Genomic DNA, 16,262 nt, shown 5'->3' on the forward strand with positions numbered 1-16,262 from the left:
TATGTTTAGGATAAGTGTATGGCTATAATTTTAAGGCTAGGAAGCTGCCTGAAGCTCCTGCAGGCTGAATCCAGCAGCTGCAGGCCTGGGGGGAAAATAGGGTCCTGGGGGCTCGGGAAAGTCACTGTCTACTCCATCAGGGATTCTGTGTGGGAAGCTATGGCCTTGTTATAGGATACCTGTGTCTGCAGGGCCGCACCATATATGAAATGTGCAGTTCAAGGTGAAAGGGTTGGCAATGCATGATCAGGTCATGCTATCTCACAAACAGCCCAGCCTGGATTCCTTTCAGCCATGTGGCCTCCCTCCACCTCCAGAGGCCTTCCTTTCACCCCTTTTCATGCATGTATCAAGCATGATCAGTCCAGCTCACAGAAAGCACTCAGGAAGTAGGTGACTGTAAAGAACTGGCTTGTATACTGCTTATCTCCTGCTATTTTCTATCCACTTTAGTGAACTCTCATAGACCTTGATATATCTTATTTTTAAAATGCCTATTAAATTTATTTGTGCACATATACATATATGTGGATTCATGAGTACCACAGCATGGATGTGGACATCAGAGAGCTTTCTGGGGTTCTTTCCACCATATGGGTCTGGGGAACTGAACTTACATCACCTTTATTTATTGAGCTGTCCTGCTGGCCCCTCATTCCTTTTAATGCTGAGTTTGTTTTTAAATATATATGTCAGATCTGGGGATGGAATCCAGAGACTTACACAGTTCGTGTGCTCTTTTGTCCTGGGACTCAGTTTGTTGATCAGGTTGATCTTGAACTCGCAGAGGTCCGTAAGTCATTAGTCTCTGCCTCCCTAGTACTGGGATTAGAGTCCTGTGTCATCATGCCAGGCTCAGGGTTAAGCTACTACATGAGATCTTAGTGGAGAGGCGTTTCAGACTGTAGTTCCCAAGGCAAGGCTCTGCAGTTGGGCACCGGGGATGGAGGGAGGTGGCCAAGTTGCAGGGGCAGGTTGTCTGGCTGGCTAACTAGGTGCTGACAGAGGAGGGCACTGATTTGGAACCTGGAATACTAGACTGCAGGATCTGGAGCTCAGGTCAGGAGCGTCTCAGGACCGGCTGATAGAATAGGCAAGTGACCTAGTATTCCAATTCATCAGCAGATCTTCTGCCAGATCATTCTCCGTCTTCCAAATTACCTCTGAAATGACAAAACTCGCAGGATGGATAACAGGACACATGAGATCACATGGCCTGGCCTGGCTGACAGCTGCTGTGACCAACACTATCACAGAGAAGGCTGGCATGGAACCCTGAACATGCCCATCTGGGAAATTGCAAACTCAAGAGATTTACTGTCTTCTCAATAGTAAGATCTTTCAAACAAAACTGTCTTTTCTGTTTGTGTGTGCTTATTTGTTTGGGACAGTATGTATCCTGGAGTGGCCTCAAATTCACAGCAACCTTCTTCCCTTTCCCCAAGTCTCTCGAGTGCTGCAGTTACAGGTACACTTCACAAAGTCCAGCTGTACCCGCCTCAATCCCCCAGCTACTCTGGACAGCTCCCACTGACAAGCCAACTGACAGGAGGAGCAATGATCACCAGAAGAAAAAGTGGGGGGAAAATGCTAAGGTTTTTTTTTTTTTTTTTTTTTTTTTTTTTTTTTTTTTAATTTTAGGCTTGCTTTCCATGAATCACTCTTTCACACGTTAACACGTTACTTTCTCAACAGCTTTACATGTAGGAGCTGGGGATGTGGCTCAGCCAGTAGGAGCACTTGCAGCTCCTGGAGAACCCAGGTTCACTTCTCAGCACCTACATGGTGGCTCACAGCCATCTAGACTCTAGTTCCAGGGGGATCTGATGCTCCCTTTTGACCTCAGAGGGCACCAAGTACACATCCACACAAGCAAGTACACACACACACACACACACACACACACACAATCTTAAAAAAACTTTACATACAGGACTTAATAGCTGGGGTTAGAAGTTTCAGATGAGCACAGCTTGGAACAGTATATGCAGATTTGAGCTGGTTAAGAGTCTGGTTTGAGGGAATGCACTACTGCCAAGGCAGCTGTGAAAAAGCCCACCAGGCAAGACAATGCTTCATCGTTTTACCTTTGTAATGCTGTGAATTGAGTCCAGGGCCTGGTGCCTATTACGTTGGCTCTGATACGCATCTCCAGCACCATACCTAAGGTTTCTGGAGTCCAGGTAGTCAAGGGAATTCTGAGTGGCAAGTCTAAATGAAGTGGAGCTGCCTGCTTGCTTATTTTAGAAGACTTATTTATTTCATGTATGAGTACACTGTAGTGATCTTCAGACACACCAGAAGAGGGCATCGGATCTCATTACAGATGGTTGTGAGCCACCATGTGGTTGCTGGGACTTGAACTCAGTTCCTTGGGAAGAATAGTTAGTACTCTTAACTGCTGAGCCATCATTCCAGCCCTGCCTATTTGTTTTTAAGATTTATTTTATGTGTATGAAAATTTCCTTGTATGTGGATACATACATACATACATACATACATACATATGTTTACCACATGTGTGCCTGATGCCAAAGGAAGTCAACAGAGGGTGTGGGGTCCCCTGGAACTCTCATTATGGATGGTTGTGAGTGATCTCACAGGTGCTGGCACTGAACTTAGGTCTTTGTAAGATCAGTTAAGTGCTCTTAACTGAGTCATCTTTCCAGCCCCAAAGTGAGACTTTCCCAGTTTCCCAGGAAAGTACAGTAGGATGAACCAGAGACAAGTTATTCTAAAGATAAGAAAAAGACATGGAAGGCTGGACCTGGAGTTGGACACAGGGCCCAGGAAAGGTAAAGGGATGTGAAAGCTGCAGTGTGTGATTAGCTCTAGTGCATGAGGAAGCAGTAGCTATGACTACCAGGTCTTCTTGGTCTGCAGTCTAGAGCCAAAAGCTTTCCTTGGACATGTCAGAAATGCCACAATGTGTGCTCTCCTGAGCTGGCTCATCCTCTTAACGAGGCATTTATCTGACAGCACAAGCCTAGAGCTTCTTGCTGGACTGGACTGTCTGCTCAGTAGTCCTGTCCAGGATTCCTTCCTTGTTCCTGCCCAAGGACTTTAAAAAAGAAACCTATTAAGTCAGCCCATGGCCAGACTCCAGACTGATGTGTCCTGAAGCCCTCTGGCCACCTAAGGTGACCTGACTGGCCTGGCTTCCAGCCATGGTGGGACTGCTGCTAGGATCAAGGCTAGAAACAGACACTGTGTGGGGGGCTTTATTTGCTTCTGCTATGTACACATATGTACAGCTGGTGTGAGCCAATGGTACACTATGTCACAGAATTATCTTACACACACACATTCTTGGGCAGAAAGCAGGAGGTTCTGTTCCAAATAGCCCACTGCTGGTGAAGAAAAAGGACCCTAATGGAAGCTGCCTACCCCATTCCCAGACACTGACTCCCTCCCACAGACAATCTGTGCCTCCCCCTGCCTCGGGCACATGATGGTGAGATCTGGGTGGTGGTAGCGGCAGCAGCTGCTTCGTCTTTCTCCTCACTCATACTTGTGCAGAGGAGAAGTCTCAGCAGTGGCCCCACTCACTGACAGGAGCAGCTTGATGCCTGATGCCCAGAGCCTAGCTGGAAGGCCAGCTCCAGCACACCCGCAGCCTCTAAGCAGGCAGCCTGGCTTCATGGAGCACTGGCATGCATCCTCTCCAGGCAGTTTGTCCAGAATGTGACCAGCCGGTTGTCACGGTTGATGCAGAAATCTGTGAAGTCCTTCAGCAGCCGATCAGCAAACTTCTCATCCCCTGTGGCACTAGAGCGCCATGTCTTGGTCAGCATGGTGTTGTAGGCCCAGTTGTATCCAACCCGCTCCTCACAGAACATGTTTTGGTTGGTGGAGCTGGTAGAGTTCCGCCGCCGCCGCTGTTGCCCAGAAAACTTGCGTTTGGAGTACGGCAGCTGAAGAAACACTGTTCCTGAAGGGAGAGACCAAGTTTGAGTGGAGCTGACCCTGGGGGCCCTGCCTTGCAGGCTCCGGCAGGGACTCCTGCACCCACCCACATTCACAGTTCCTCACCTGTGACATGGATATACTGTGGCTTGTTCTCAGCAGGGAAGTTAAAAGCAGAGGCAGAATATTTATCCTGCACAAATCCAAACCTATGGTAAGAACAGACACACGGACACATGGTCTCATCAGCCAGAGAAACAAAGTGGTGTGCAGCTAAACTCTGACAGGCCAAGATGCTGGAATGTGGGAAGGTCTCTGGTGTAGAGCATGCAGGCTAAGTATTTTTGTCCTTGGTAGTTCTCAACACCTGCCTTGCAGGAGGCTGCCAGTTCTCCTGCTCATGGCTTACTCCGCCCTGCAGTGGCTGTAGCTCTCTCTCCAGACTCCATTCCCACTTAGCACCCCCCGTACCCACACGGCCTCCTCTCTGTGGTCCCCACTTAACCTTCACTCTGCCTCTTGTGGAGTCTATTCTGACAGGCCGCTCACCAACCCCCATTTTGTCTTATGTTTCCTTCTCACACCTGACTCCTGTTATGCTGACACTGAGAAGGTTCTCAATAAAGGCCCTCACTGAAAATGGAATGAGGTATCTTAATTAAAACTCTTTCCTTAAAGGTGCGGAGCAATCCAAGGCTCTTTGCTGTGCTGTGCTCTAGAAATGGGAAATGAGCAGAAACCATTTCTCATCTGTGACTTGTCCTGTTCCACTTCTTATCTATAGCCTGTTCTATTCCTGGTTTTTCTATTCCCATAGAGCACATTTATTCCAGCCCCACCTGCTAAGAGCTGTAAAGGACGTGCTAACAGATGTGCCCAGATTCTGCCCTCTGTGTCTGAGTTTACATAATGAAGGCATCGATGTAGGAGGTAAAAAGTATCTTCTCTCCTGGACTGAGCTCACCGGGGAAGTGCTGCGCTGTATCCTCCAAGCTGCCAGCTCTAGGCTGATGTGCCCGACATGCACATCAAGCACGCAAACTCAATGGATAGCATCTACAGGACACTTCCGGGTTTCTTCCTTACTTTCCAACCAAGGAAACTGATTACTTAGTATAATCAGCTGGACCAGAGGCTTCTTGTCTCATTTCTCCTTTAGGTCACAAGGAAAGACCCTTTTTATTATTTATTATTTACTTTTGAGACAGGGTTAGGTATCCCAGGCAGCCCTCGAATTCATGCTTCAGCTGAGGCTAACTTTTCACCATGACTTCCCACCTCTAGCTCTGGAGTGCTAGGTCACAGGTGTGCACCAGTAGTGCTTGCTGCATGCTAGATGAACACTCTACTAACTGACCTGCATGCCCAGTCTAAGACCTTTAATTTGATTTGTTTAAAAATATTATGTGTGTGTATATATGTATGTATGTATGCATGCATGTGTACTTGCTTGTATGTAAACAGAACTACAAGTGCCCTGAGAGGCTAGAAGAGCGTGCTGGATCTTCTGGAGCTGGAGCTATAGGTAGTTGTGAGCTGTGTGTTCCCAGTGTGGGTGCTCAGAACCAAATCTGAGTCCTCTACAAGGAGCAGTAATCACTCTCTGTTGCTGAGCCATTTCTCTAGCCCCAAGATGTTTATTTTTTTAAAAACACAATTTAGCCAGGCATAGTGGTTCATGCCTTCAATCCCAGCACTTTAACCCCAGACAGGCAGATCTCAAGGCCAGCATAGTTTACAAAAATGAGTTCCAGGCCAGCCAGGGTTATATAGTGAGCCCCCCCAACCGAAAACAATCAACAAAAGCAAAAGGAAATCAAACAAACCTCCAACCCCCACCCTCCAAAACAAAACAAAAACCTCAGAAAACCTACATTTCAACCCAATGATGCATGGATGCTTCATTTTCCACTTGGGGCAACCCAGAATTGCAACAAGGCAAGGGGCATCCACCTTAGAAAAGATGTACTAATCTCACTCCAGTTATCCAGATTATTTAGGAGGAGGGGGAACTAGAGGCCACCACAGAGGGAACTGCGGGGTGTGTGTGTGTGTGTGTGTGTGTGTGTGAGTGAGTGTGTGTGATGGGAGCTTTTCTAGCTTTTTCTGAGATGGACCTTTGGGTAGATCATCACTTCAACGTCACATCTCCACTTGGAATTCCACTCCATGCAAAACCACAGGCAGGACCAGGGATGCAGCCCAGTGGAGGACTGCTTACCCAGCACCCACAAGGCTCTGGGCTCCACCCCCTAGCACTACACACAGATCTATGAGCAGAACAACTACTCTGGAGAAGGCACCTTGCTGGCACTACTGATGGAAAATTAAGCTTCTACCCTCCTAGGGGCCTACAAAGCACTCTAGATTGAAAGTGCAATTTAAAGCATGTTACGCTGGAGTATCCTGCAATCTCAACACTTGAGAGCCAGACACAGGAGACTGAAGCCATCCTGAACTACACAGTAAGCCCCTGAGAGAGACAGAGAGACAGACAAACACACACACACAGAGAGAGAGAGAGAGAGAGAGAGAGACAGAGAGACAGAGAGACAGACAGAGAAAGAGAGAGAGACAGAGAGACAGAGAGGGAGGAATTCAAAATAGAGGGACCTGGGAGTCCCTGGCAGAGGGAGACAATGAGAGGCAGAGGAGGCGGGGCTTAGGCAATGGGTAACATACAGCAGAGTCTCCTGCAGTCACATATGGGATAAGACAGCTTTTAAAGACACGTATGGAAATCAGATACTAGAAAAGAGGCTGAGAGTAAAGGGCAGCAGTTTAGAGAAAAAAACCCAGGACCTGAGTCGAGGAGGATTAGAGGACAGGATACTGTGAAGGAAAAAAAAAGCAGATTTGGCAAATGAAGGTCAAATCTAGGAGATACCTAGTCAAAATGTATGGTGGCTGGTAAGGAGAGGTCCAGCAGCTGTACTTTTGCATCTTACTGAGTACTGTTCTTGTGGATTTACCTGCTGAGCCCAGCAAGCCCCAGAGGGGCTAGAAAAGGAAGACTACACTGTAAGGCGTGCCATGGACTTCTACTGTCTCTAGGCAGTGTGAGTGGAGGTGGAGCAGACAAGTCTGCTTCCAAGAGCAAGGACTGTGCTCCTTCCCTCCTTCACTTCCGCTCAGACCTAATTCCCTTTAGCAGTAGTAGGAAACAAGTCACCACGGCAGCCGCTGAACACATACATACCGTTCAGATCTTAGAGTACGGTGTAAGGCAGGGAAAAGCCAGCTTGGGTGGGAGACATTAGAGACCAGTGACCTTGTGAATAAATGGTGGGTATTGGGGGAATACTCAGGGTGCAGGTGTTAGGATTGAAGATGTAAGACAACAGGACAATACAAAGGTGCTTCAAGCAGAAGGTAATTGAAACAGTAAGAGGAGGCTTTGTTTCACCATAGGAATAAGTAGCAAGTGGACACCAGCTGAATGACGCTTGGAAACAATGTGGTCTGCTGTACCGGTGAAGATGGCAGTGACTCAGAGGAGCCCAGGAAAAGCTTACCCAGGGCACAAGTCCTGTGCCAAGAAATACCTACTTTCATCCATCCTTTTTAAAGCATCCATTGTCTTTCTAAAACATAGAGGAGGCTTTATGCTTTCCTTCACCTGTGTCCTCCAGAGCATAACTGGTGCTTTGTAGCCTACTCATAAAGAGCAAAGCAAGGAGGCCCGAGAGACAACAGCCACAGACTGCAGGGCAGCACTTTCCTGTGTCTGAGTGGAGGTAAGCAGCGAGTTTGTCACAAGAGCAACGGTTCTCATACCCTTGGAGGTCTACCCCTTTCACAGGGGCTGCATATCAGATATTTACATTAGGATTCATAACAGTAACATAGTTGTGAAGTAGCAACAGAACAATTTTATGGCTGGGGACATGAGGAACTATGTTGAAGGGAAACAGCTGCAGGAAGGTGACGAGCCACTGCTCTAGAAGGACAGACCCTGTTCCTCCGAAACACAATGAACTGGGTTTCACTTGAGTAACTGCTATTGGAGAAAAATCCTGATTTGGTCATTGTTCCTTCTTGCTAATGGACAAACCTGTGTGCAATGGCTTCCTGGAAAAGGTGCATTCGATCCCAATATGTCTCTGGTTCAAAGCCTGAAAGGAACAAGGAATAAACGCTGAGCCGTGATCACAAGGTCTGTAACAGACTCAATGTTCTCTTCATTGCTCTTGACAATTCTTGTCTCGTGGATCTTAGTCCCCACCCAGTTACAGAAATGAGACTTTGTACCCCATAATTCCTCTCCAAGTTCCTCTACAGTCTAGAAAGGTGGAGTCCTCAGGAGCTAATGTGACCTTCAGAATTCAATGAGGCTTATGCTAATGTTTTACTTTTCAAGCTGAACAGATCAGTCATTTTTTGTTTATCATTTGTTTCTGACACAGGGTTTCACACAGCCCAGGCTAGCCTCACCGTCTAAGTAGCCACCTGGCTTTGAATCCCTGACCCTCCTACTTACTTACAGGTGTGTACCATGAGACCTGATCTGAAAGTATATTAAAACACAAAACTAAAGTATACATTAGGTGCTTCTGAAAATAACTCCTCTACCCCACCCTGTGTCTAACATCACTAACCTTCCATTTCCTTGTAAAGAAAGACAAAGCTCCACTTTAGGGGTAAAGAAATTGAAGCAGATAAATACAAAAGGGATTCTTGAGAACTCATCAGCTTTGAAGAGGAGGCGAGCAGTGCAGGAGAGTTTGCTCCTCCCTCACCAACTAAATTGCTCCAGCCACCCTCTTCCATAGGGCAGCTGCTGAGGACCAAAGCAGAAAGCAGGTGGGAAGGCCAAGCACTGTTACATAGCAACAGAAAGCAGAGCTGGAAGGATGGAAGGCTGAACACTGTTACATAGCAACGGGAAGCAGAGCTGGATGGACAGAGGTTTTGAGGGTCCTGGCAACAATAGTAGAGACAACCCAAGAACTAGGGATGGAGTGGCTTTCTTACTCTGCCCATAATTAGAACTTTCTTTAAAATAGATGGGAGACACAGTCCCCACATCCACTCATACACAGACACATGCCCACAAACACAACAATGTCATATATACAAGGCACATACAACCCCAGACACACCCACACAGACACGCCCAAATATACAAACACACACTCACATATATACACACATATACCAACCACATTTGTTTCAGATTTTAAGTTGTAGACTCGTTACAAGAAGTAGAGAAAACAAGAAAAAAAGACACCTATCTAGAAAGTTGAATTTTAGATTTGGGTCCTTATTCCTTTAAATTAGGACAGTTCCCTGTAACCACGGTAACCAACTGAGGTTGATGGTTTAGAAGACCAGGTCAGAACTGGCAGGAAAACCATCAACTACAATGCTTGCTAGCAATCCTGTTGCAATGAGGAAGGCATCTGTGGATGTTGTAAGATAACTGTAGCCCCTCAAGAGATTAACAGCACTGCCTGGCCTAACCCTCTGGGAAGAACATCATCATTCACAGTTCGGGTCCTCTCTCAGCCCTGGGCAGCTCTGAATCTCTGGCCTCCAATGCAGAAGAACTCTGCAGAGCTCAGGTACCAGAATGTCCACTGGGTTGTAAGCAGAGTACAGACTGCTGGAATTAGCAGGGCAGCTTGTCATGAAATCACAGATCTCTAGATTAGCCTGCCCTCTGGTAAGCCCTCCTCACCCTCTGCCATTTAGAGTAACACAAACTTACAAGGACGTGGGAAGAAAATATTTCTCTTACATTAGAGCCGTGTCTTTCACATTTATAATCTTGCTATCAGCTCCTGATACATTAGCAACAATGCCAGCTTCCTGCTTTTGAAAATGTCATCTTGAACTCAAGGAAGGCTTTTTAGGAGCTATTTATGAATTCATCTGCACGTGTGCTTGCTGATAGCAGTGGGAGTTGTAGATGGGGAGACAGTGTGAGTAAAAGGCGAGCTGGGGTGGTCTGCTGTGACAGACCTTTTCTCACAGAAGGTACAGCTCTAATCTGAGTCCTTGAGGTATAGCACTGGAGACTCACGCAGGGAGCCTGCTGCAACTTTGCACAACAGAACACTGCTTCCTGTTTTGCTTTTGATGGCCTTTCTAGGGCCTTATTGCATGGACAAGCATATGTAAGGCTCTCTTCAAATTAAAGCAAGCACTGCAGGCAAATCAGGTGGCTGGAAGCACACAGGACACAGCAATGGCGTAGAGATGGACAGCGCACAATCCCCTCTCCTACGACTGCTTGCTTCACACTGGCCTTGTGGAGCTGGCAAAGTTGCTTTTTCCAATCCATGTAAGAGAAACTGAAAGCTCAGAAGCATGAAGTGATCTATCCCATATTACCCAATTACTAATAAAATCCAGCACAAGGGCTAGAGAGGCAGCTCAGTGGTTTAGAGACCTGCCTGCTCTTGCAGAGGACCTAAGTTTAGTTTCCAGCGCCCCAGTGGTGGCTCACAACCATCCAAAACTTCAGTTCCAGGAGGTCTAACTTCCTCTTTGATTTCTGTGGGTACTAGTACCTGTGTGGTGCAGACAGAAAAGTAAGCAAAACACTCATGCAAATAAAATGATATTTTAAAAATTAAAAAAGAAAATCCAGGACAACTCAGATTATTTTGCCCCTTGTAGAATAACTTTCTCAAACAACCTGCAGTTTTGTTGTTTCTTTAGGCATATGTTCATTGAACAGTGATGGGCTTCATTAGGAAAGTTCACAGAAGCATCTTCCTCCTCCCCCTCTCTCATCCCACCGCCCACTTGTCCTTTTTTCTCTTTCTGAGTAGTCAATACCTCCTTCTGCTTTTTGTTTCTTGTTAATGTCTCTGTTCATTTTCCATCTAGATTCCACTTATGAGAGAACATGGGAGAGGGTGCTTCTGAAAGGGGACTTTTTTTTGAAGGTGCTTTTGTCAGTGAGACAGACCCTACAGAGGGAAGCAGCTCTTACTATCGAACAGGTGCTCGCTGCCCTCCTTGAGCAAGCAGCTGAGGTTGAGCGGGATGAAAAGCTGGGCCCTCAGGGGGTCGCCGTACAGGTAACTGGGCAGTGCAAAAGGACCCTCCAGAACTGGGACTAACAAGAAGCCACAGGAGGTAGCTTTTCGATGCCACCCTTGGACCTGAAAGAAAATACAAAACAGCATCATCTCTGGGTTCTTTTAGATCAGAGAAAATACCTCTGACTCCACAGAGCAGGCCTGGCAGCGGTGGCATACATGCTGATCGCCATGTTCACTTACTCATGTCCTCTGGCTCCAACCGTCTTGGTCAGGAAAAGTGTGCTTCCCTGTGACTGCTAGAAAAAACTGAGGTGAGCACACAGCTCCTCTTTAAGGCACAAGCTTCTGACCTTCAGTTTCTTTTGCAAGGAACTGAAGAGAAAGCTGAAACCAGGACAAAGGCTGAATGCTTCTAGCTTTGTTGTGTGAAATAGGAAAATAACCACTCTGGCTGATGTGTACTGGAGGTGAGTGTGGTGGATTCTAGACAAAATGCCCAGCTTTCACACACAGAACACACTGTGGGGAACTCCCAAGCTATCCTCCTGTAACTCCAACAACACAGTCCCTTGTTGACTATGTAATGTTCTAAGAAACATAAAACGGATGGATACTTAAAAACAAACAAACCCCCAAACTAGTTGCCTGGTGAGACAGCTCAATGTTTGGCAAAGGCACTTGCCATTAACACTGACAACCTACATTTTATCTCCCTGGAACCCACATAATGGAGGGAGAGAACCAACTTCCTCAACCTGTCCCCTGACCTCCATATATAGACCACGACCACCCACATAATGTTAGATAACAATAAGAACAAACAACAGCACACCCCAAACCAAACCAAAATGCAGTGGTAAATGAATTAGCTACTTTCCCTGGTTTTACATGAATGGATGTGAAAGCTGAACTTTTAAAATATAGTCACTACACTCCTTCGTAAAAATAACACTCCTTTCTCTGCCTGTCTGCAACAGGTGTCCGTGAGTGCTGTGGGCATGCTGTTTTGAGATGCAATCATCCCAGTGTCAACCTACTGGGGAAGAGCTGGTGTCCTTCATAAGGTGAACTGAGCAAGATGAGCACCTGCTCTTGTCTTTCTTTCCTGTTTTTGAGCAATGTAGCTCATACTGGTCTAGGATTTGGAACCTTCTGCTTTTACTTCACATCTGGGATTACAGGTATATGCCACCATGACTAGCAGAAGGTATCCTTCTAGACCTGGACCTTTGGTGTGTGCACATAAGACATGTCAAGGTCAAGGCTAGGTGTTTTCTCACCACTGTCTACCATATTTTGTGTGTACATGATCCAAGTGTGTTTGTATGTGTGTGAGTGCTGGTGCACACATCACAATGCATGTGTGGCTGCATATGCCAGGCTACCTCCTGGGGATTCTGTGCCTACGCTGGGATATAGACAGGTGCTGCCACGCCCGTCATCACACTCAGGTCCTCGTGCTTGTGCTTTATCCACCAAGCCGTCTCCCCAGAGCTCCCATCTTATTATTCAAGAGAGGAGGGGGAGGGAAGGACTTGTGACAGTCAAGTCAATTCTCTTATCACCATGTAGGGCCCAGGTTGCCTGGCTTGACACCAAGCACATATTCTGAGGCTTGTCATTTTGGTTAAGCTGGCTGGCCCCTGAGCCCCTGAGCCCCACCGGACTGTGCCACCCCAACTCTAGTGTTATAGGCACCTGCCATTATGTCTTGCTTTCATGTAGGTGCTGGGATCTGAGCATCCTCAATCTTGTACAATTAAGAACTTTATCTACTGAGCCAGTCATCTCCCTAGACACTCTGTCCCCTTACTTGGTTCTTATGGATGCTCTTTGGATAAGTACCTTTCTAAGGGAGGAGTCCTTGAAGATACTAACACATACAAAAAAGTCTATGCCTAATAGACACCTAGCAAAATACTCCCAAGACTCCATGTTTTATAAGACAAAATTAAGCTTACAAACTACAGGTATGCCCCAAGACTTTCTCTGTGTTATCCTGGCTGTCCTGGTATTCACTATGTAGACTAGAAAGCCCTCAAATTCAGAGAGATCTGCCTGCCTCCATCTTCCAAATGCTGGGATTAAAGGTATGTGTCAACACCGCTCGTTCAGCTTACGACTCATGACAACTCTGTCCTGTGCTGCCCTTACTTCTCAGCACTCCATCCACTAAATGACTCTTGTTACTTCCTACCTGCCCTTAGCTCTGTGGTGAAATGCTTGGGCTGGTGTTAGAGGACAGTGGGACTTACGTGATGCATGAAAATATATTTTTTTGTGCATAAAAGGAGGAATGGAATGTAGTGATGGCTAAGGAAGGTTCTGAGAGGATGCTCACACCCTGGCTAAGGAGAACTTTTTATAAGAACTTGCTTCTTTCATGGTGATGTGCCTGTGGCTATGACTGTGGCTGTGCAGTGGTGGCTGTGGCTATGACTGTGCAGTGGCTGTGACTGTGAGGTGGTTTGGGCAGTGGTTTGGGCTAGCTTCATAGCACAGGACCCACAGGCAGGTCAAGATAGAGCAGCAGGAGCAAGAAAAGCCAGGAAGGCCATCTAGCAAGGCTTCCTAACCCTGGCACTTGTGACACTGTAGGCACTTTTTAGAGGGACTTGCTCATTAACACTGACAACTCTGGTTGCTGTCCAATCTTCCCCTGGAGAGGGCAAAAATTTATCTGCAGATACTGCCATATGCCCCTAGAAGACAAACTTACCCTTGTTTGAGGAATAGTAAGTTAAAGCCAGTGATATTAACCAACTACGGATTGGTGAGGTAAAGTGGAATAAATACTAGAATATTCTGTAGCCATTAAAAACAATAAGGCAAAAAAAAAAAAAAAATCCAACAAACAAAAAACAAGGCAGATTGATTTGTGTTGGTATGGAAGATATACAGGTAACAGAAAAAAACAAAATGTAAACAATATCCATCATGGGAACATAAGTGCATTCTCCCTCTGTAATCTAGACAGATCTGGAACTTACTGCGGAGCTAAGTGGCCTTGAACTTGTGGTGACTCTTTTGCTGAGTTTTTAGGTGTGAACAACCAGGGCCAGCCTACCATCCCTGTTTTGTAGATACACAGACTCTCCCTGGGAGTGTTGTAAGCATGGTGATAGTGATGACTCCTTTTAGATGGAAGTCCCAGGACACACAGGAGAGATGGAGATTTGCTTTTCCCTCTGGACCAGTGATCCCAAGTTTTGGCTAGCACAGCTAGGGGTGTGCTACTGGCATTTAATAGATAGAGGGCAGAATGCTGTTCAACAAACTACAATGGGCAGGCAGTCATTCACAAGAGATAATTATCTGGTCCCATGTCAGTAATGCCAAGGTGAGGAAGCACTAGTCTATACTCTGAACTTTTCTGTTTAATGTTTTAAGGCTATCCCAGCAGGTCAACAGGTTATGTGAAGGATCCTCTACAAAGTACCCCCTTGTCTTAAAGTTAAGGTAGTGATCTCACCATCTCGAACAGTACTGTGGCAGTCACTGCCATCCAGTGTAGCTTGATCTCAAAGGCTGCATTGAGAGAGAAGTTTCCGTGGTAGTAACAACTGCACCACTCCAGCCGGTCTGTTCGGTTGTTCACATCAACATCCAGGGTGACAGTCCTCTGCTCTGGGACAGTGGCAGCTGTGTCAGCACACAGTGGGGCGTGGGGACACATAGAGAGAGGTACAGGCGTGTAGTAATGGGGAAGAGTAAACAATAAGCACCGTGAGTATGAAATTGCACAAGTGCCCAACAGAGGCTCAACAGCCCAGGGGTCTAGAAAAAAACTCATTCTGCTTGCTGTTAGATGATAAATATTTTAGGCATTCTGAGCTGTCTGTAAGAAGCTATACTACTGTAGGACAAAAGCCCCATAGACACTACATAAGAGAATGGGTTCAGCTACGTTTCAATAAAACCTTATAAAAACAGAAGAAATTTTAGAGTAAGTGACTCTATTTGTTGCTATGATAGAAAATACAGCACTGTAAATGTATACAAACCCACAGAATGTCCAATACCAAGAGTAAACCCCTAATGAAAATTATGGATTTGGAGTGAAGAAAGTGCACACACGTAGGTTCATGGATCTGAACAAATGTCATCTGGTGGGGGTTGACAATGGAGGACTTAGTGTGAGAGGAGCATGGGGCCTATGGGAATTCTTTGCTCAACTGTGCTGGAGAGCTAAAATTCTATAAAAAGAAATTATAGCCACACATGGTATCTTAAATCTATAATACTAGCGTCCAGAGGCCGAGACAGGAGGAATATACGTTAAAGAACACTGTTGCTATATAGTCATACCCTGTCTCAAAAAACAACATCTGGGGGCTGGAGAAATAGCTTATCACTTAAGAGTGCTTGTTGCACAATCAGTGAGGTCCAGAGTTCAGGCCCTAGTGCCCGCACAGCAAGTCAGGTGTCCCACACGTGTAACCCTCCCTCAAAGAACTGCGAAGGCAAACAATGATACAGGACACCCAGTGTCATCTTGTGGCCTCTATGTGTGCACATGCACACAAGTCCTTGTAAATCTAAAACGAGGAGGGCCAGTTATAAAAAAAAATCATAAGCTAGATTTAGCTAATTATGCTGTAGTTTGACTCTTTAGCCAATCCATTCCTTTCTTTTATGAGAGAGGGATGCTATCTTAACCATTACCACAAACTCAAACTCAACCAGGCTGTATATAAGAGCTTCAAAATTCAGTGACCCATAAACAGAAAAAAAAGAAAACAAACCAACTAACCAAACTAACAAAATAAACATCCAACCAGCCCAGACTAGTAACGAGGAAGTATTACTTTCCTGGTTTTATTAGGTTCTACAATACTTCCCCAGGAAATGAAACCACGTAGGAAAGCATGTACATTAGGGCTCTGGCCTCCATGGACGATAACCACACACAGAATACGTAAGTTTCCTATAAATCAGGATTTGTTCTCTATCTCTACTCCTCAAGGTTTTTCTTTATCTGAAAGAGCCAGCTTGGTCTGGGTTCTGCAGGTAGAAGCTGTGAGTGGCTCCTGTATCAGCAAATTTAGTTTAAAGAGCTGCTACATTAGCTAGGGTAGTGACTGACACTCCAGAAAGCTGACACTTCCAATACTGGAGCTTGTAGAATGGGCAAAGTTCTTGATTTGGAGCTGAAAGAGCCAAGCTTCTGCAATTCTAGCCACAGGCTCGTGTCTCTAAAAACCACACGTCATGTCTCCTCGTTTAATTCCTTCTCTGCAAACTGATATGGCAGCCCAGCCAAGAAGCACATGGCTCAGAAAGGTCTAGAAAGCTCCCTCACTTGCTTTCTCCTCTGGCCACTTTGTGTCTCCTCTATTCTCTGTCCCATTATCCTTCTAG

General features: G+C 46.0%; 1 protein-coding gene across 7 annotated transcripts in view; it reads right to left on the reverse strand.

Annotated features, from left to right (window-relative positions):
- Positions 1-2,793: 2,793 nt before the first annotated feature.
- Positions 2,794-16,262, reverse strand: part of DEPDC5 (DEP domain containing 5, GATOR1 subcomplex subunit) — a 117,090-nt gene continuing 103,621 nt past the window's right edge. For 5 of the 7 annotated variants that reach the window (XM_080927116.1, XM_080927114.1, XM_080927115.1 and 2 more), the window contains 5 exons: positions 14,374-14,543; positions 10,850-11,021; positions 7,961-8,021; positions 4,033-4,115; positions 2,794-3,931 (listed from right to left, as the gene is read on the reverse strand). In XM_080927116.1, coding sequence (XP_080783242.1) covers positions 3,639-3,931; positions 4,033-4,115; positions 7,961-8,021; positions 10,850-11,021; positions 14,374-14,543 — 779 coding nt within the window. In that variant the 3' untranslated portion in view covers positions 2,794-3,638. The remainder of the gene's footprint in view (positions 3,932-4,032; positions 4,116-7,960; positions 8,022-10,849; positions 11,022-14,373; positions 14,544-16,262) is intronic. The other 2 variants (XM_080927118.1, XM_080927117.1) reach the window with 1 other exon arrangement.

This window comes from Micromys minutus, assembly GCF_963924665.1.
Source record: "Micromys minutus genome assembly, chromosome: 1".
Classification (NCBI taxonomy): Eukaryota; Metazoa; Chordata; class Mammalia; order Rodentia; family Muridae; genus Micromys; species Micromys minutus.